The 20,846-nt window shown below is 39.0% G+C and overlaps 1 protein-coding gene across 1 annotated transcript; it reads left to right on the top strand.

The window, feature by feature from the left end:
• Positions 1–3,324: 3,324 nt before the first annotated feature.
• On the top strand, positions 3,325–19,464 carry EREG (epiregulin; the record flags this gene model as incomplete). Its single annotated transcript, XM_080688621.1, has 5 exons — positions 3,325–3,379; positions 14,871–14,957; positions 16,443–16,566; positions 17,194–17,343; positions 19,383–19,464. 5 exons carry the CDS (start codon positions 3,325–3,327, stop codon positions 19,462–19,464), a joined length of 498 nt encoding a protein of 165 aa, XP_080544747.1.
• Positions 19,465–20,846: the final 1,382 nt, after the last annotated feature.

The raw sequence follows: 20,846 nt of genomic DNA, 5'->3' as shown, positions 1-20,846 counted from the left end.
TATATTTTGAATATGAAACTTAGCAGTCTCATCTTGGACACTTTCCTTATTTTCCAATGCCTTCATTGACAAAAAGGGATCCAATATCATTCCATCTAAGGATTAACTAAATGAAAGGCTTTATATGTTTGTGGTATAAAAAGCTGATTCACCAGGTGTGCTCTGTTGTCAATTTTAAAAGCAGTGATTTCAAAATAAGCAAGTATCAGTTGCAGTCCCAAAGAGCCCCAACTTGGGGCCATGACAGAGGGGAGGAATGGAAGAAGAATTGTGAGGTTTTATTAGTTCTTGTCTGAGACTGGATGGTTGCTCTTTAGGGCTGGCCCAGCGATTGATCTGGCTGTGGTCTGTAGGGCTGTATCAGTTTAGGGCCTGAATGTGGATGCTGGTGGTCCAGGATTCCCTCACTTCTCATAAGAGAACCCACTTTAATATAAAAATATTATTTTTGCAGCATTTACCTGCCTGGTAGTAGTTACATGTTTGTTGTGTATCAATTACAAACATAGGCCATGAGTCACCTTGAGTTTAGTATCAATTTAAAATAAATACATTTTACTAATTATAATAGAGACTCAATGAATTTTTAAGAATAGCATTATATATATTTACTAACCCCTTAAAAAAATCCCAATACCTCTCAGACTTGAAATTACTCATCTAGCTAATGTATTAGTTTAATTCACTTCCTAGTAGGAAAATTCCATATGACTTGATTATTTTCTTCCCAAGTTGTTCTATCTTCAAATATGTTTGTGTCCTTAAGAGGAATTATAATTGTAATCCATATTATGTGTATATATTTAAATGAACGATTAATGAAAATAGTCCGCAATTATTAAAAAAAAAAAAAAGACATGCGGAGGCAGTGGCCAATCTTCCCTGATGCGTCATGATGGAGTCATTCTCAAAAACTAATGGCTACAAAATTGAGTAAACATAGAACCAATAAAGAAAAGATTTCTTCACACCATGTGAAGAGTACATTGCTGTGGAAACTTTTGGGAGAAGCACAGCATTTTTTTTTCCCACAGTGATGATATCTCATGCTTGCAAACATCAGCCACAAAGTAAAAAATTCCTCCCCACATATCAATACCATAGAGCTGACTGTTACGGAATGACCCCATTCGCCTCAGTGCGTTCCACCTCATCCTTCTTTTGAGCACAAAGCACAATGCAGTATTTGGTGAAATAAGCCATTAATTAGGACTAATACATTCTTGTCACTCCTTGCAAGTACCTCCTCATCATCGTGCAGAATAAGGAAACATTCCCAGTTGACACCTCATTCTTTCAAATTCTGCCTTAATTTTTCAAACACTTGAGCTATTTATTTTCCAAATCTACTTTGTAAAACAAAAGCTATTTCTAATTTACCAAATTGTGATCTCTATCAATGCTCAGTAAAACTTCAACCTAGTCCCAGGATCATATTTCTTGGTTTCATTTTTTTCTTTACAAAAGAGCAGTTAAGTGATAAGTTACTTTCTGCTTGATTTCTTGGTAGATTCCGAAGCTAGATTTCAGAGCCCATAATTCTACCTCTCTCCCGCTATGCATTGATTCATGACTATTGACCACCCACCAAGTACCACCATCCTACCAAGTGCTAGCATCAATGTTTACATATAATAATAGGTATTTTTAATGAGTGATAACCTTGTGCTAGGCATTGTGGTAAGTACCTTCATTATCTTGATTTTTATTATTATTATCTCTATTTTGCATACGAGGAAACTGAAAGAGATTAAATTACTTGTCTAAGGGTTCAACAGCAGACTTACTAAATCCATGATCTTAACCATGATGGAAGGATTAAGTAAGCATTTGTTTCCAACATGAAAGTTCTGGACACTAAAAGGCACCATTTGGGGTGAGGAAGAAAAATGTGGGGGGAAAGAGGATAATAAGAAAACAATAAAAAGTAGGAAGGTAAGAGTTATTAACATCCATCAGATGTCATTTTCTATTCAAATATGTTTTCAGTAACATTAAAATGACTCACTGTTAGTAGGCCCTACCGGGGGATAAAATAAAAAGTAAAATAATTTATGTATTCATGCAGATTTGAATATATGACTTACAACCAAAAACATTTAAATAATACCAAGTAGCTTCATCAGGTGTGAAGTACCAAATCTAGAATTCTATGAGTCTAGGTGGAAGATAAAAATAATGGCTGTAAGAAGTCAGAATGAAAAGAGATATATGGAAGGTCAAGAAATCCAGGCCTTTGAGGAGAACTGAGAAAATGAGTAGAACTTGAGTAGCTCCAGTAAGAGTCAGCCAGTCCCCTTAACTGTGACTCCATCAGCACAGGCAGGAAAGTGGGAATAAGCAAGGGTGTAGTCAGTTTTCCAGACAGGCTGGGCTGAGACGATTTGGTGAACTAGTGGGAGCTGAGGTTGAAAAGACTGGGTTCAGGTTTGTGGCAGGTCTTGTCCAAAAGGCAATGAGCAGGCACTAAAAGATTTTGTACAAGAAAGTGATAGGATTAAGAAAAAATTGGGGGAAGTTAAATCATAAGCAGTAGTCTGATGGATAGCAAATAGGACAGAATGAAATACATAATTTAGGACTTTCTTCATACTCGCTACATTGAAGCCATAAATGCATGTAATACCATGGAAACAAAGGCACTGAGAAGAAAGATGTGGACATGAAAGGCACCCCCGGATTATGGCGCCCCCCCCCCCCCTCCACACACACACACAGTTTTGGCAGAAACCAGACATCGTTTCCACTATTGAGAACACCAGCACCAGCGCTGGCTTTGGTTCAAGTTATACCTGTCACCCAGAGCAACTAAAGCCACCCACTATTCAGACAAGTGACCCCACAAAGCAAACCAACCCATCTGGTCCATGCTCCCCACCTCCACCCTGAGGAGTCAGAGGGGAAGATGGAAAAGTTTGGGGAGTAGTCCCCGGCTAACCCGAAGGGCATTTTTTCATTCCTCAGCCGCTGTCAGGTGTTCAGAGAGGGAGGAGGACATCCGGACAACGCTCTAGCCACTCCTCCCCTGCGGCCCATTATGAAACTCTGGACACTTTGCACCTCACCCCGCTAGTAAGTCCTCCAGCCCCAGGCTCCTCCCCTGGCTCTTATAAAAGTCGTGTCGTGGGGCAAGTGAGCTCAACTGCCCGGCAGACCATTGTCAGGGGAACGTGGCAGACTGGTGGCCCTCCGTCTCTCCACCGCGCTCCAGCCGCAGCCGGGCCACCCCGCGCTCCCAGCCGGGCTGGTGAGCTCCCTCCCTGCCGCGCCGCCCGCCGCCCCGCAGAGAGCCCGCGGCGCCGAGTCTCCGCCACCGGGAACAGGATGGAACCGCGCCTCGCCCCCCGCGTCCGCGTCCCCGCGCTGTTGCTCTGTCTGGGTAAGCCCCCGCCCGCCGGCCGCCCAGGAGACCAGTGCAGCCGCGTTTCACTTGTCATTTGCAAATCGGGGAGTTTTCCACCGGCTACAGTGTACACTTGGAAATGTCTCTTGCGTGCTAGTCCGTCTGTCCCTCCAGCCGGGGATGCAATGGGGTGGGGGGTCGTGGAGGAGGCGAATCGGCATAAAAAACGCTTTTCATTGATAAGTTAACTACTGGTATATATGTCATGCATGAATTTATACAGCTCCGTATTAGGCAAAATAAAAAGTCGAAAAGTATTCGGTTTTTGCTTTTAAATTTGCTGTTCTAGAAACCCAAAGACCTGGATGCACTGCTGACACTTCAAGCCGTGTTCCTTCTCGTAGGGGCCAGGGGTGGGGAGGAGGCGGGAGCAGACTACACTGGGGCATGGGAGACCATTTGGAAAGGAGTGCTTTCCTGCCGTTCTGCCCTCAGTTTTCTAAGTCAAGCCTAGTTGAGCGTCCGGGGGCGCGGGTGGCAGGTTTGCTGGAGCCGCAGACCCCACAGAATTAAACCGCTGTCCTTACTTACCTGGAGCGGAGAGACGCGCCCAGGTCCTGGAGCTCCTCGCCGCCAATCCACCCTCTCACCTGCCATTTCGGGTTTGTCCCTGAACCCTCGTGGCTGGTCAAGCGCTTTTCACTGGCGGGCATGGCACCCCACAGCCTGTAATCGTTGAATGTGCTTTGTTGCCTGTCATCATCCTATTTGAAATGAGTTCATGTTAGTAGACGGGGAGGGGGTGGAAGGGGAATCTAGTGTAAGCTTCCTAGTTTGAAAAACATATATATTGCTTCTCTCCTTCATTCCTTAAAGTTCAGGAGGAATTTGGAGCTGCATATGAAGATTTAAATAAGGAAATAAAACTTGCCAGTCTCACATTCTTTCTGGACGTGCAATGAGGCGAATTCCCCTAACTACCTACCTACCTACCTACCTGTGCAAGATGTGACAGTTAAATTGTTATTTCGACACGCCTTATCTCAGGGGTTGAGACCTAATGAAATGCATACTACGCATAGTGGAACTTGTCCAAGTTCAGGAATGTAAGTGGAAACTGGATGTCTGGTTTCTACCAAAACTGTGCTAAGGACTTGGTAGAAGATTCTCTAGTAAATAATGTGGCTCTGCTGTCTTTGTTTTCAAATCTCTGTGAAAATAATAAAATTGGAAAGGTGACAGTCTTCCTAGAGTTAGAACTTAACCTAGAGGTCACAGTGACTTAGCGCTTCCCCCCTCACCTGTAAGGTTGCATCTGAACAATGCCCAGTGTCTGTTCTGGGACACCCATTAAATATTCTAATTTGAGACAGCAAGAGCCTATGAATAACCTGGTTACTACCCACCTATGTTGTGTGTGTTTTTGTTGTCATGAAAGTGCTTAACTCCTTTATTGCATTACTTAATTATAGTTCACTTATTTCATCAGCTGCCAAGCCCATTTCCAAATGAGCTAGGTCAGTTTCTGTTTTCCCAGTGCATTCAGATGTTTCTCTGCCACTAGGAAAGTTCCTGTTTGAGGTTCTATATCATTTCTCCACACTCTATGCAGGTATGCAAGTCCAATAGTTTTATTCTAAAGCACCTGGGGAAAAAAGGTAAGGTCATCTGTTAATTCCGAAATTGCCCCCTCTCCCCCAAACAAAATATAATCTAGAAAAACTTCCTGAATGACTTTTCTCATTTATTTTAGATTTCAGCAAACTGTTTATTATTTCCACTTTGTGGAATTTATATGTCTTTTTGATACTTAGGAGCTCTTGATCTATAAAATAAAACATTTTCATTGATACCCAAATGGACTTTTGAACATATTCCTGAATGATATCTTCAAGACAATTTCTCTGTACCTCATTGCACAATGAAAGAGAATTGAGCAGTATAAACATTTATTTTCTTGAAAATATAGGAAGCATGGATCTCAATGAGACATTGGCTCTCCTCAGATCTTTTCTGTTGACCTGAGATTTCGTGAGCTGCCTGAATGTTAGCACACCTGAGATGACACCTCTAGGCAGAAAACATGACGACAGGCTTCTCCTGTCTGGGTTTTGACCCAGGTACCCAGCTGCCTTCCACATCATCTGGCAATATGAACAACTTGGGTAATTGGGTGTATGGTTCCCCATTGGGGGCCAAATTCAGGAGTTTGGAAGGGAACTAACAGTTACCAAACGCCTACTGTGAGCCAATCATGTTGTGTGGTAGATGCTTTACATGTATCATCTCACTTCTTAAAATAACTGCATGAGGTTGGTATGAATAGCCCAGTTTGACACATGGAGAAACTAAGGCTCAGTGAAGAAACTAGAGTAAATGGCAAGAGTAAATGTCTTCTGTCCATTTTTGCCCAAGAATCTCCCATTTCCTGGTTAATTGTCACACAAAAGATGCAAATGTCATGTAAGAAATCCTCTTCAAAGAGACTATAAATTAAGGTGTGATTTCCTCATCTGTAAGACTTCATCCTGAATATAGACTTATGTAAATTGTCTAATTAATATGGTTGTGATTTCTGCTGGGAACATTCCTTTGGAAGGAAGACAATGGTGAGACTCCCCAGAGCTGTGATATCCTTGGGGAGGAGCACCCTGACAGCCATCCCCTTGGTATAGCAATTCTGGAAGCTTTAAAAAGTGAAGTAATATGGCAGACTCAGTGTCCTCTGGCAATGTGTTATGAAAGACGGGGTGTCTACTTACAGGGCAAATAAAAGTTCTGTGACGTTCTAGGTTAAAGTAATGACTTTATTAACTAGGATACTATCTATAATACTAAAGATGATTTGATAATTGTCCAGAAAAAATGTTAACCCTTAATTTTCTTAGGACAAAAATCCTGAATTTTAAATTTGAGGCATGAAAGTGAGTTAAATGCAAATCCTCCAGATCACGGAAAAAGTCTCACTCTCATATATAAAAATATACACATTTATATATGTCAAACTTGATAGTTTTGAATCAGGAGATATAGATAGTACATAGAATGTAGGGTTCACACCCCAGTTTTTTTTTTTATTTGATACTTCCAGAAAGATTTATTCCTTTGTGAACCTCAGTTTTTTCATCTGTAAGATGGAGATCACAATAACTATGTTATCAGGTTATTGTATATGGAATTAACAAATTGAATATTAGAAAATAATAAAAAACACTTTTAAAATTAGAGCTATCATCATCATCATCAAGTGCTTTCTTATAAAACACTTCATTTAAACTTTATAACTCCATTTTAACCAGGAAAGGTATTATTATTCACGTTTTTTAAACAAGAAAACAAATTTAAAAAGAAGTGTTATCCCTCACATAAGGCTTCATTTTTTAATGTGCAGACCTTCTGCTGGGGACGACCCTAACTCACTCTTCACTTTTGATGAAAGTTCTGCTCATCCTTTAAGTCTAGAGAAAAGTGTCAAGCTTTCTCTGATAATCCCCTTCACCTTTCTTCTCCCACCACTCAAAAATAAGTATGTATATTTACCTGACAGGGAACACACCATGGTCACAAAGATGGTTTTCTCAGGACCAGGGGTTTCTATTACACTCCAGATGTGCTGACCCCTGAGACTCCCCCAACTGTGGGAAACTCAACTGCATAATTTGTGGAAGTGGGGGACTGTGTTCACATTCTCCCCTGGCATAAATAAATAATATAAGATAAAATAAAAATACATAAATAAATGTGCAGCCTGTCCCCCAGCCCCCTGACACCTCTCCCATTCCTGTGGTCCTGCCCTTTTCAAGTAATACTGTGTATCTAGCCCTGTTTCTCCTTACTGATGCTGCACTCATCTTTTTTCATTCACACTGTGATACACTAATACTAAACACTCAGTAAATGTAAGTTGGATGCATGATAAGCTTGATACTTTTAGAATTCTCACAACTATGTTTTGACTATTCCACCTGTTCTTTGGAAATGTATTTGAGAAGCTAAATATTTTGAGACAAAGCAACAGTTCTTTAAAATTCAATTTTGTTGTTTATGATAAAATCTAATAATTGTTCTTCCCACGTTTCCCCATTTATGTCTATATTCACTGATGATATGCCTAACAAAATTTAAGCATATTTTAAATTACACACATACTGTGTGTGTGTGTGAGAGAGAGAGAGAGAGAGAGGGAGAAATTGGGCAGTGATATGACTGAATGATGAATAGTCAATAAAAGAAAGAAAAGTATTGTTTTAGAAATGAAAGGGACCTTAGAGTAATTTAATCTAAATTCCATCCCCCTCTCTAACCTACTCCATTCCTAGGTCTCTATTTTCAGAGAAAATGAATCTCAGCTGCAGGGAAATAAAGTTAGTTTCTGAGCTAGAACTAGACTCCATCCCTCATGTGTCTAATGCAGGGTTTTGGGGCCTTTACATTGTGGACTGGATAAACCTTTTATGTGAGTCTTCCTATGAATTGCAGGGTGTTTAGCAGCAATCACTGGCTTCTACCCACTAGATGTCAGTAGCACCACCCCCCGCCGAGTTGTGACACCCAAAAATGTCACCAGGCATTGCCAAATGTCCCCGGTTGACAAAATTACTCTGGATTGAGAATCACTAGCCTAATGGGTTTTCCATTGGCACTTATAATTCAAAGTTTGAATAATCAATGCTTTAGTTACCAAGACAAATAAAGTTAATATTAATGGTAAGCCGGATGCAAACATAAAACCAATTCTAGGATTAAAAAAAGTCAACTTAGCCACTTTTATTGCTGATTTCAGCACCATTTGCCCTGAGTAATGATGAATCTTATTTATGATGGCATCACTCATACTTTCTTCCTATATAATTGCTTTGCTGACTACCCCTGCCTCCTTTTATAATTCTACCTATTGGTTCATACAATACTAAACTTTCCTTTTTCTTGAATTTCCTTGGCCATTTCTAATCACTCTTGATTACCTATTTCCTGAAGTTCTATTATATTTCATTTCATACTATTTCCCTTGGGAAATCTGAATGGCTCCTATGCCTTTAAAGGTCATATTCCCTCATATGACTTTCAAATAGACTCCATCAACTCAGTTCTTACTCTTTTATTTAAGATTTGTGTTCCTAAGGGCCTAATAAGTATAAATAGGTGATATATGAACTACGTACTCATATTCCTTCACTCATTATGTTCTCCGTTCATATCTACCATTTCCAAGCATCTCCGCAAACCTGCTAGTCTGCCTGCTTCCTACTCTTTTAATGGCACCATCCTCCTTGGTATTTATTGTATAGCCAGGAACTCGACATCATCTATGAATTCTCTCCTTTCCTCTTCATCCCCATGTGTCTAGCCCATTTACTCTATTTAGGACAGGAGCTATATCTTTTCCACCAATTTTCCTTTCAGCATTTTGTTCAATATCATACAGACAGAAAACCCTCAATAGATATGTATTGAACAAATATAATTTGAGACATGTAGTTACTAAAAAAAATGTAGGCGAAGCTGCTCTCCTTTTTTATTTATTGGGTATAACTAAGTTCTTCCCATCCTAGCATTATACTACAGTTGCATATGTGCTTCTTACTGAAGTTGAAGTCTCCAATTTAACAAAAATATATTTTTACAAAGTACGACTTTTAGCAGGTTCAAATGTGCTAGGTGCATTATGCAGTCTTTTTTTTTTTTAAATATATTTTTATTGATTTTTTACAGAGAGGAAGGAAGAGGGATAGAGAGTTAGAAACATCGATCAGCTGCCTCCTGCACACCTCCTACTGGGGATGTGCCCGCAACCAAGTTACATGCCCTTGACCGGAATCGAACCCGGGACCTTCCAGTCCGCAGGCTGACGCTCTATCCACTGAGCCAAACCGGTTTTGGCGCATTATGCAGTCTTGCTGAATGAAAAGCAATTAGCTTTGAGACTTTAAAGTTACCTTTGTGTACTTATTTTTTCCTCTTTTTTTTTTTTTTTTGATGCTCACTGACTAAAACTCAGTTCTTTTGCAAATTCAATTTTGGCATTAGGCCTTTAGAAAGAATGCATGTGATAATAGTCATTGTTTCTAAAGATGCCATTACATATTCAAAGCTTCAGGCCACATACAATATGACCACAATGAAAAGAAGGCAAATGGCAAACACTCATAATCCAAACTATGGGCCCTTTAGGAGATGTTTCCTTTGAAACAATAATGTAGTAGTAATTTATATTTCTGAATTGGATCTATGGGGATAGGTGTGAGAAACAAGATGGAAGGGAGACAGGTAAAAAAAAAGTTATATAAAGATCCATATAACATTATCTTGGAAGGAAAAAAATTACAATAAAATATTTGAAATAATATTCTAGAAATGTATCTGGCTTTTAGGGGATGCATGCCCCATATTAGGAGCTCTTAAGTCACAAAATTCCAAACACTGAGATTAATAATAGCATTGTACCCTTTACACAAGAGGTGATATGCATCCTCCTGCATTCTGAGAAGATATCTATCTTTAAGTCTATTTTAGGGTGAAATAAACCAATCCCTTATATTTTGACACACTGACTCTTGATTTGAATAGCTTTAAGTGCAGCATTGTATAATGACTAATTATGAGCACTTTGAAGTATGATTTAGAAATTACTACCAAAATTGAAGGGTATAATGCCTATGAATTGAAAAAAAAAAAGATGGCCTATGAAGTCTTTCCTTTTCCCTTGACAAATAGGATCCTATGGCTATCTGTTAATGTCAAAATTAAAAGAAATACTTACTTGTAACCATTATCATATCCACCTCTGGTTTCATTCTGTTTGGTCTCAAATAGTTTTAATTGGTTTTTATATTTAGTTTTTAATGAAGTTTAGTTAAAAAGTTAACATTGAAAAACTGTAAGAAGAGAGTGGTTGCTGGAAACAAAGACAAGGTTATTTATAAATATATGAAAAGTAGGATGTTACTAGAAAGTATTGACAGTAGTGTTTTACATTATGTAATGTAATAAAGATTTTGCAGTTATTTTAACCAAGGTGCAGCAAGACCTCATCTAATAGTGGAATGTAATTTAAAACAAAAGCATGTAGAAATGGGGAAGGCATATTTACTCTTTCAAAGTGTACGAGACATAACATGCCTACTGTGTTACACACATATGCTAAAATTATAGACCACCATGGAAGAGGTGGAAATCTACCAGTCCTTGAGTAGATTGGCATGTGACCAAAGCAAAAATGTGAATAAAATAGGTTTTATTACCTGTTTGGGCTGGGCAAATACTACAACTTATTATAAGTCTGGTGTTCTGTTCTAAACATAAAAGGTAAAATTAGGGGGAAATTTTCATTCCTTTCATTCTGTAACCCATCTCATTTTATTTTGGGTTATTTTTATGTGCTTGATTTTTTTTCAGGAAAGCCTATTTACTCCCAGAACTGCCACTGATTTTGCTGACTTGACTTGGTGGGCTAGTCACCAAGTCCCAGCCTTCTAGATGAGCCCCTCAGTGCGGGCAAAAAAAGCAAGGTCAAAAGAAACTGGGTGTAATTAGACATGTTTGACATTTGGCCTCCCTCCTGCTATTGGGCAAGCACTTCTTAATGCCCCAGGGCCCACAACATTTAGTGCTACCCCCATTCAGGTAATGGCACTCAACCTCGCCCACGCGTGCTGTCCCCAATATTGTGTAAGGGTGTAGGCCCGGGCCTGACTCACAGGGTAGAGGTGGTTTGTATCCTGTGAGTCACCAGCACCACTTCCTGCTGGCGCAGTTGAGATTTCACTGAGACACAGTCTCTGAAAGGTGAAGGTAGAGGGATGAATAGGTGAGCTTCAGGATCCTAAAACCCATTTGGAAGTTTGACAGGAAAAATGGCCTCTTACGAGATTTTGTTTTTTATAGCAGTAATGAAACACAAGTTTCACCTGCTAATTCTGAGTTCACAAATCATTTACCCCATTTCACCTTGTGCAGAATTCCTCATGTTTTATTTGCCAATGTGAACTTGCCACTAGACCTGTTTTCTGAGACACAGACACTATCCAAAATCTTTAGTATCATAGTGAATTATTTTCTTAGCAGGACCCCTGTTCAAGAATCCAAACCCAAGTAGTTGAATCTTAGAGAGATCATTATGTTCAAACTAGAGGCCCAGTGCACAAAAATTCATGCACTGCAGTGGGGAGGGTCCCTCAGCCTGGCTTGCCCCCTCTCACAGTCTGGGAGCCCTCAGTGGATGTCCTGTGGGGAGCGGGCCTAAGCCACAGTCTGGCATCCCTCTGTGGGAGGCGACAGGGCCCATCAGGGGAAGGCGCCGTCCCCATCACCCCGCTGCTGCTGCCACTGCTGGCCACCATGGCTGCTGGCCCTCAGCCCTCACTTCATAGTGCTGGCCCCGCCCCCCGCCTACTGGTGGGTGGGGGGCAATCTGGGGCCAGGCTGGCTGGGGGAGGGGCTGTGGGAGGTTGAGGCACAGCAGGTCCCACCCTGTCCAGCCTCTGCAGAGGTGTGGTGCTGGGACTGGGACCGCACAGCCCCCTCTCCCGCTGCCTCTGCAGAAGGGGCTGCTGCGCTGGATTGGGCCGTGGGGCCGCCTCTCCCGTGCGGCCGCCTCCCTGGCCCCGCTGGCCCTTGGCCCTCACACCCGCTGTGGCTTTGTCTGGAAGGACGTCCAGAAGAATGTCCAGTCTATCCGGTCTAATTACCCTTTTGACCTTTTATTAGTAGGTAACACTAAACTTATGATGCTAAAGTCATGAAAAACTGTAAGATAAAGAAATATATGGATATGACTTTAGCACCTATTCCTTTTCGTGTATGGCTTTAAAATAATGAGTAGTAATTCTTAAGGATACAGGATAGTAGATATCAGAATCTTTCATGGTGGAGTTTTTCAATTTTTTTTATCACCTCCACTTACCTCTTTACTCCAGTTAGCAAGGGTCTGGGGGAGAGGTGAGGTGGAGGGAAGCTTCAGAACCACTGTTTTATATAGAGCTGTGCAGATGAACACATGATTGAGAACTCGTTTTACTATCTTATTGGTTACATACATTCGCGATGGAAGCAGAGTCTACACACTTGCTTTTGAGAGTAGCATTTAAAATTATTTACTGTTTCTTCTGTAAAACACCCGGATGTTGGATTAATGTCGTGAGTCTCACAGAAACCATCCTGAGCGATGGACTATGTCCAAGGGAGTGTCACAGGTTAGGAGAGCCCAGTTTTTGTGGAGGCACGCCCTGCACTGAACATTCTTTAATTCACAAAGACAAATATTTCACCTGTGGCCTGACCAAGTGGAACAAAGTGTCCAACAGTGGAAAAAATTAACAACTGCTAAAATCCTAAAAAAAAAAAAAAGGACCGAGAAGCAACACCCCCCAACAATTAGCTGGATTCTAACATCGTTGCAGGTTGCAGCTGGAAGCAATGCCGAAGAGGAGAGGCTAGTTTCTGATTCCTGCAAAGGATAAAGAAAGGAGCTTCAAGCGTACGTTTGCACAATGGACCTGGCTGGCCCTTTCCTGGTGGGAGAATTAGTGATGTTACCTCCCAAGCACTCCTCAGTTGAAGAAATATGGAGGAATAGGAGGGTCAAGGATGTAAAAACACTTACGTGGAACTTCAGTTTGTGTTGAGCAGACTGTATAAGTTAAAGGGTTTAATTCTTTAGTCATTAAAGTACATAGCAAAATTATATTGATCTGTAGAACAAAATGGACTTGGATGAGATTCTAGCTCATTTTCCATGAAAATCTATGTGGACAAAGTAATCTTTTTTCATTTCTGTTCAACTGGCAATGAAATCCAAACTTTAGCAATTTTTTTCTAATTTAAGAAAGATGTTTTTCCCTTTTCCCCTTATAATAGTAATTGAAGCAGCATTTACATTGTTGTAGAAATACAGAAGGGGGGTTAGCTCTAAACTTCAAAAAGTATTTTCAAATCATTGAAAGATGATGAGGCTTGATGTCAGAAGGTGCATTTCTGATTCTTATCTTCTATGGTCACTGGATAATTGGTCTTGGACAAGACATTTAATTTAACTGCACTAAAGTTATTTGGGGCTAATAACTACTTCACAGCATTGTTAGAAGTGTCAAGTGTGAAACATTAAATTACAAACTATGATGCTGATGCAAAAAAAAAATGCAATTTGCTTAACAGATAAATAAAATAATCTTTGAGAAAAATAAAATAATCTTGGAACAGACCAGTAGAGGGCACTGCCTGTATATCCTGCTAACACTAGAGACTAGATGTTAACTTCGAAGGAACATCTATGGGGATCTCTGGTATGTTAGGCATTATTTCAAAAAAATACCATTTTATTTAATTCTCCCAAAAACTCCAAGGGAGGGAAACACATTGCTTAAGATTTCTCTCAGGATTGCCTTTTGTTGCCCCCTCTGGGATTAAACAATCTGCTTCAATTACATTTACACTTGTTTGTTCCATGTGATGTCTATTATACTCTGGCATTGTTGTCTGTTTCCAAATTCTGCAAGTGCCCCATTCACAACAATACTATGTACCCTTAGGAAAGTTGTTTAAACTCTTTATGTTTTAGTTTTTCCATATGTCTAATAGCAACAATAGTATCTTCCTCTAAGAGTCAATAAGGGGATTAAATGAGATAATAAAGACAAGGAGGATAGAACCGTGCCTGCATATAGTATGTGTTCAAGAAATGTTAACTGCTGCCAATGTTACTACTAACACCACCATTTATATTTATATAAGAATTACTTATAAGACTGGAAAGAGTAGTTGAAGTACAAATACCTGACTATTAAACAGATGAGCCTAAACTCTCTTTAGTAAATACCTTTGCGATTAAAAGCATTCATCTTATGCTTTCTACACAATGAAGAAACTACTTGAGTCACTCTGGTGCCTGTTTTCCAATATTTACCTTTTCGTTGGAGATTCAGGATGAAACACTCTGTTCAAATGCTTCCTGGGCTGACAGAAACTGTGTTCTATGGCTCAGTGTATGTGTGTGCATTCCGAGTTAGATAAGATATATTCTGACTTTGCCTAGATTACATTTTACAATGCAAGAATAATTTAGAATGTAGGCACTTAAGTCAACAAGGAATGTATCTTAGGTAGAGAGTCCTGCATAGTTGTTTGTTAGCATAAGTAGAACCTAATTCTTGTTTGAATCATTCTTTTGTGATAGGTTCTGTCTTGGAGCATTGCTTCAAGCATAACATGGAATAAAACATTAGAAATCCTACAATTTTTGAATTTCTAAGCTTCTTACAGTATCAAACTTCAAAATCAGGTCTTTGAAAAGGTTCCTGTGAAACATTTGAAGCAGGTTAAATCTGTAGCTAACTATGAATACAATGCCAAGGCTTTTACCCTTGGATCTAAGACCTGGGGGTTCATTTGCAATTATATGCCTGTTTCCAGGAATGATTTTCTTTATGGTTTCGATGGATCAAATTCTAAATGCTGCATTATTGTGGAAATCTGACCAAGCTTTTTTTCCTTGAAGCATTAATTACATATTTGATTTTTTTTCCATAAACAGGTTTTCATCTTCTACATATAGTTCTCGGAACCACTGTGATTCCTTCGTGTATCCCAGGAGAATCTGAAGACAACTGCACAGCTTTAGGTAAGCCCAACTTTATCAACAGCGCTTCAGAGGATTACATATTGTTAACAGAAATGCAAACTCAAAGACTATAAATACATATGAAAGCGGGCGGGGGGGGGGGGAAGGAGGGAGAATAGATACTGTGTTAACAAACAAATTTTTTAACTCCCTTATGACTAGCAACCTGGAAAACACACAAAGCAAAAATTGGAGGAAGAGAAACTGTGTTTCTAGTTATATGGAGAAATTTGATCTTGAAGAGATAAGAAACAAGAAAATCAGATTCCCTATAGCCATTCCCCAGAGCTTTGCTGAGAAACCATTGTTACAGGCTGGATCCCAGGCAAAATAGGAACATTGAAACTTTATACACAGTAGATCATCAATGTATTTTCATTTTATTTTTGTAAGAGGGACAAGTGATGTTCTGTCTTTGTAGTCACAGCACTCATTCAGAAACATTCCTGGATTACTTACTACGTGACAAACACAGTGCTTAGGCCTAGGGATGCAAAGATAAGTGGATGCACAGTCTTTCTCTCAAGGACCCCAGAGGACTCTGATGTGGGTTCAAGAGAGACTTGCTTTATATTTAGTCAAAGGTTGTTGAGTCATTGAGTCAAGGGTTATCCTGAGCTATTGAGCCCAATGTTATCTACGCTGAGGAACCAAGGTATTTTCCAAAAGTTCACCTTCTCTCTTGTCTTCCTTCAACATTGTGCTCTCTGGAGGTTTGGTCTGCCTTCTTCTCCCTTTTTTGATTATTTGAACAAGAGTATTGCAATCAAGATGCTATTTAAAAAAAATTATGTCATGAGCATTCTTCACGTTTTAGTAACTAAAATATTCTAAAGTGAATTGTACATGTAAGTTGCAACACTGTTTCTAACAAAGCTCCTATTTTTATTGCTGTAACTGAGATATCTGTAACCCGGGGTTTATTCAGTTCGTGCTCAGGACTCATTGTTAGAGATGTTGGGTGGCTTTGATTGGTTTCTTTGATGGTAACCTCAACAATTCTGGAATGCACACCAGAGAAAGCCTTGCTAGCTTAAAAGCCATTGTAGAGTTAAACTATTTTAAATAAATTAATGTATTCAGCTTAAAATTGCTTTTGGAATAATGAATTTCAGAATTATTTTGAGATTTGAAAAAAATAGACTAATTTTGGTTAAGTGAATAATTGTGGAGGGTAATACTGTGTGTGTGTGTGTGTGTGTGTCCCTCAACTTACCTTTTCTACCTTTACATGTTGTCATTAGAGAATTAAATCCCCAGGTTTGTCTGGTTTAGTCTGTTGGCCACTTTCTTTTGGACTTGGGTGTTGTGTCTATTGATAAGGGGGTGTGATACCAGAGTGACTCCGTGCTCCTGAAAATTCTTCTCTACTGATTGGTACCTGACCTGCTTCGTTAAAGTAGATCAGTGGTTACTATTATTAAAGGATGATTCATGCATCCAAGAAGGCTACAGAACATTCTCAACTGTCCATTTCCTTCACAGTTAAGACAGAAAACAATCCACGTGTGGCTCAAGTGTCAATAACAAAGTGTAGCTCTGACATGAATGGCTACTGTTTGCATGGACAGTGCATCTTCCTGGTGGACATGAGTGAAAAATACTGCAGGTAATATTTCCAAACAAACAACAGACGTTTTTTTAACCTAGATCTCTCTATTTTTTATTTATTGAAGTTACTCTACTAGTATATTTTCATGGGGAGCAGTTTATATGTACTACAAGCATACAGTTTATATGTCCTATTAAAAACTCTATTAAGTGAGTTTTGTTTTTTTTAATTAGGGAGCAAATAGTAGTGGTTATCAAATTGTACAGATACTTCAGGGGTACAGACTGGGGAGGGCTTCAGATGCCTCCCTCTCACAAGTGCCACAATAGCAGCTCAACTTTTAATCTTGCCACTGGACTTATATTTATCAACCACTGTTTTGGGGAATTGATTCCACTGATATAGACAAAAAGCACTTCAAACCTGAAAAACTTACAAAACCCTATTCCAGATGGACAGTCACCTGGCTGCTGAACTGGACTGTCATTTTCATGCCACAGTTTAGCTTGAGAGCAATGTGGGGCTCTTTGTATCTAGCGGCCTGGTTTTGGGTCAGTCTTTGAATTCATTTTTGCCAAACCTTGTTGATTTCTTGCATCATAGTGTGAGATTAGTTCTTACAAAACTAAGCCATAGCCATGATTTGAGAACATTTATTGATATTTCTTTTGCATTTTCCTTTAGGTGTGAGGTGGGTTATGCTGGTGTCCGATGTGAGCACTTCTTTTTAACGGTCCAACAACCCTTGAGCAAAGAATATGTGGCTCTGACTGTGATTCTTATTCTCTTCGTTCTTCTCTTAGTCTCCGGCTCCATATACTACTTCTGGAGATGGTAAGCCAGAGCGTTTACACTCTGTTTTTATCAGTCACTTTTATACAATACAGACTTTTAAACTGGGTAAAAATATGGACAAAGTATTCTTTAGAGGGAGAAGGTGGACTCTGCACTGATTTTATTTTGGAAGAAGTTGTAGTAGCAGAACATCTCGATTTGATTCTATGATTATCTCTGTTACTTATTACCTATGTGACCTTATGCATAGGGAGTGTGATACTTGGGAGTATCAGTTCCTTATACAATACAGAGAGAATTCCTTATCCTACATTAATTACAGAACTCAGTATTGAATATGATAATAAATATATAAGTAACCCATAAGCCATGATGCCAGTGTTATAACTTAGGCACCTGTATTTAATTGATTGGGTCGAGTTTTGTATTTCATAAAATGAAACCTTGTAAATTAATAACCCCAGAAACTTAGGATCTTAAAATGTAAGGCAGACTAATAGAAATGAGTTTCCAGGCAATTATAAAAGCTTACTTTTAAAAAGTGGTTCAGGTCAGTCCGCAGAACAGTCCCACCCATCCTCATGTACAATGCCATGCTGTTAGGGTTAGGACCAGGGTGTGGGAACAGTGTGAATTAGGTCCTAACAGATGCTATTAAAATGTCTCCATGAAATCCTTCTTATTTTAAAACTGTTACAAATCGTTCCATGTATATTTGAATAATTTTTTATGAAAGTAGTGAACTTGCACTTTTGATGTCTGAAGTGTGCTACTTTTATAAGATTACATTTATTTTACCCATGTTTGATTTTAAGTATTCATCAAATAATAATGCCTTCCTAATTAGTTATGACCACAGAAATGGATATGATTAAATCTAAAATACACCTGGAAGGTCTTTGACTACAGTTCTTTCCTTGGTAAAGATGGGAAAATGAAATCTAGAGTGGCCACCTGACATGCCTCAGCTCATATAGTTGACAAGTGGCAGGACTGAGTCTAAACAAAGGCTTTTTAATGTATTCTTCCACTAAGCATAGGCTACATGCCTCATTCCAAAATGGGTAGAAAATGAACTCAAAATATTTGGAAGATAGCTTGAATGAAAGGTGATTCTAAATTGTGATAGCCCTAGCCATTTTGGCTTAGTGGATAGAGCATTGGCCTGCGGACTGAAGGGTCCCGGATTTGATTCCGGTCAAGGGCACATGCCTGGGTAATGGGCTCTGTCCCCAGTAGGGGGCGTGCAGGAGGCAGCCGATCAAAGATTCTCTCATCATTGATGTTTCTATCTCTCTCTCCCTCTCCCTTCCTCTCTGAAATAAAATATATATATATATATTTTAAAAAAACACACACAAAATAAATTGTGATAGATAAGTCCTAGCTAGGAGATCTTGGCCAGGTTATGTGACCTATTTGTACTTCACTTTCTTCATTTGTACAATGAAGATGGCAATGTAAATGTGAGGATAAAATAAATAATGAATGTATAGCACTTAGAACATTGTCAGTCACCTAGTTAGTGCCTGATAAATCCTAGTTATTTTTATTGGTGATAGCATTATATCATTGTGATGGGTAGAATGTAATAATATAATGGGATATTCAAAATACTAGTTCTTAAGTAGGTAGGTAGAGATGAAGGAAAGAAAGGTGAGAGAGAGAGAGAGAGAGAGAGAGAGAGAGAGAGAGAGAGAGAGAGAGAGAGGAAGGAAAGAAAGAGGACAAAACAAAAACAAATGAGTCTTAAATGTGGTCACATGCTCTTGAAATTTTACAATTTTCAAGATAATATTAAGGCCTCTGAGGTCTCCTTTAACCATGTTTCACCATTTCCTCCCCCAAAATTTTTAAGTCCGCCCCCCCCAAAAAATTGTTTGACCACAGAACGCTACTTCTTCTTCTCTCCTTTTCTATTTTTTTCTTGTCCAGCCTAAACCTATTCACCTTTGTCATTCTGGAAACACTATGCAGATGCACCTTTTGAGTCCATATACGTGTTCCTTTTGTTAACATGCTTTGTTCTCATTACTGTTAACTAAAGTGCTAACAGTTTCATTGCTGAATATTTCCAGGTACAGAAATCGAGAAAGTAAAAAGTCAACGAAGGAGTATGAAAGGGTGACCTCAGGAGATCTGGCGTTGCCACAAGTCTGAGTAGTGCCACCAAGCTCGTGGGCCGGGATGCACAGCAAGCCTGTTGATGTTAATATTCCTATTTTATTAATAATATTTATGTTGGGTCATGTGTTAAGTCAACAATGGTATATTTTTAATATATTTGGAAACTTTTTTGTTTCTGATTTTTTTTTGTATTATATACACAAAATAATATAGGCAGAAAATTGGTATTATTTTTTCTTGAGCTAAGTGCTTTATTGAAATCTTCAAAACTTATTTGCCTGCTACAAATAAGTTGCTCAGGAAGTGTCAGCAAAGGACAGATTTCTGTAAGCCTAAATATATGGTCAAATCAATTTAATGAGTATATTTTTCTACTCCTCAAAACAATGATAATTGGTTTGTTTATACCATAGTTTGATGTATAAGTTGATTCCACTGTGTTATATATTGAAACAATGATAAAATGGGAATTGGGGAGAAGCAAATACAGATCATGTGCTAAACACTACACATTTGAAACAAACTAAATGGGGAGAGCTCTGCTCCCTCCAGGCCCATCCTCAGCTATAACTGTTTATCTGCATGGAGGGGAAGTGGACAATTCCTTATTCCAACCCACAACTCCTATGGATACTAGTCACCTGTCTAACAGATTGTCCTTAAGGAAAACGAACCAACTTATACCATCTTCTATGCAAATAGTAGATATTTTTATAGCTTCACAGAGTTCCTTTTTTTGTACAGCATTTATGTGAGGCAACTCTTGCTTCTGAGACAATTTAAAAAAAAAATCCACACTTAGAGCTTCTTTTTAAGAGTATTTATTTTTGTAAGGACTTTGCTGAATTCTAAGGTTAACTCATAGTCCAAAATTTGATGGACTAATCATTATTTTAAAGTATAAGACAATAGTTATATATATTGTCTAAAGACAGAAATAGTTGTTTTCTATCCAAGAAATTTTTAACTTAAGAAATGAAGTAAGTAGCTTCTTGTAGAATTTGAAATTATATATTTAAAATTATATCCTGATGCAGAACATGGGGAAAACAAGAAAAAATAAGTCATAATGTATTTTTTCCAAATGAACACATTTATTTGAAAGTTTTTACAATTTAGACTTAACCATGCGTTCCTTCTGATGAAGACTGAGATGAAACCAGGGCCTTATATTCTGTCTTTTGTTTATTTTTGGGAAGAGACTATGGTTTCTCCTATGCTCAGAGCCTATGGTCTCAGTGAGTTAATAAGGATGCTTGGAGCAACTGCATAAGGAGCCACAGCTGTTACCACCTGGGAATCACATGGGAGACTCTCACTGAATGCTAGACCTTTAGTCTCTCAGGATCACGCACTTGATCAGGGAGGGTCTATTCTCTTCCACTTTTTGTCCTGACATGTGCCAGGGCAACAAA

The sequence above is a fragment of the Plecotus auritus genome (assembly GCF_963455305.1).
Source record: "Plecotus auritus genome assembly, chromosome: 1".
In the NCBI taxonomy this organism is placed as follows: domain Eukaryota; kingdom Metazoa; phylum Chordata; class Mammalia; order Chiroptera; family Vespertilionidae; genus Plecotus; species Plecotus auritus.
The sequence above is the reverse complement of the archived record's forward strand: the minus strand, read 5'-3'. Positions and strand labels throughout refer to the sequence as shown.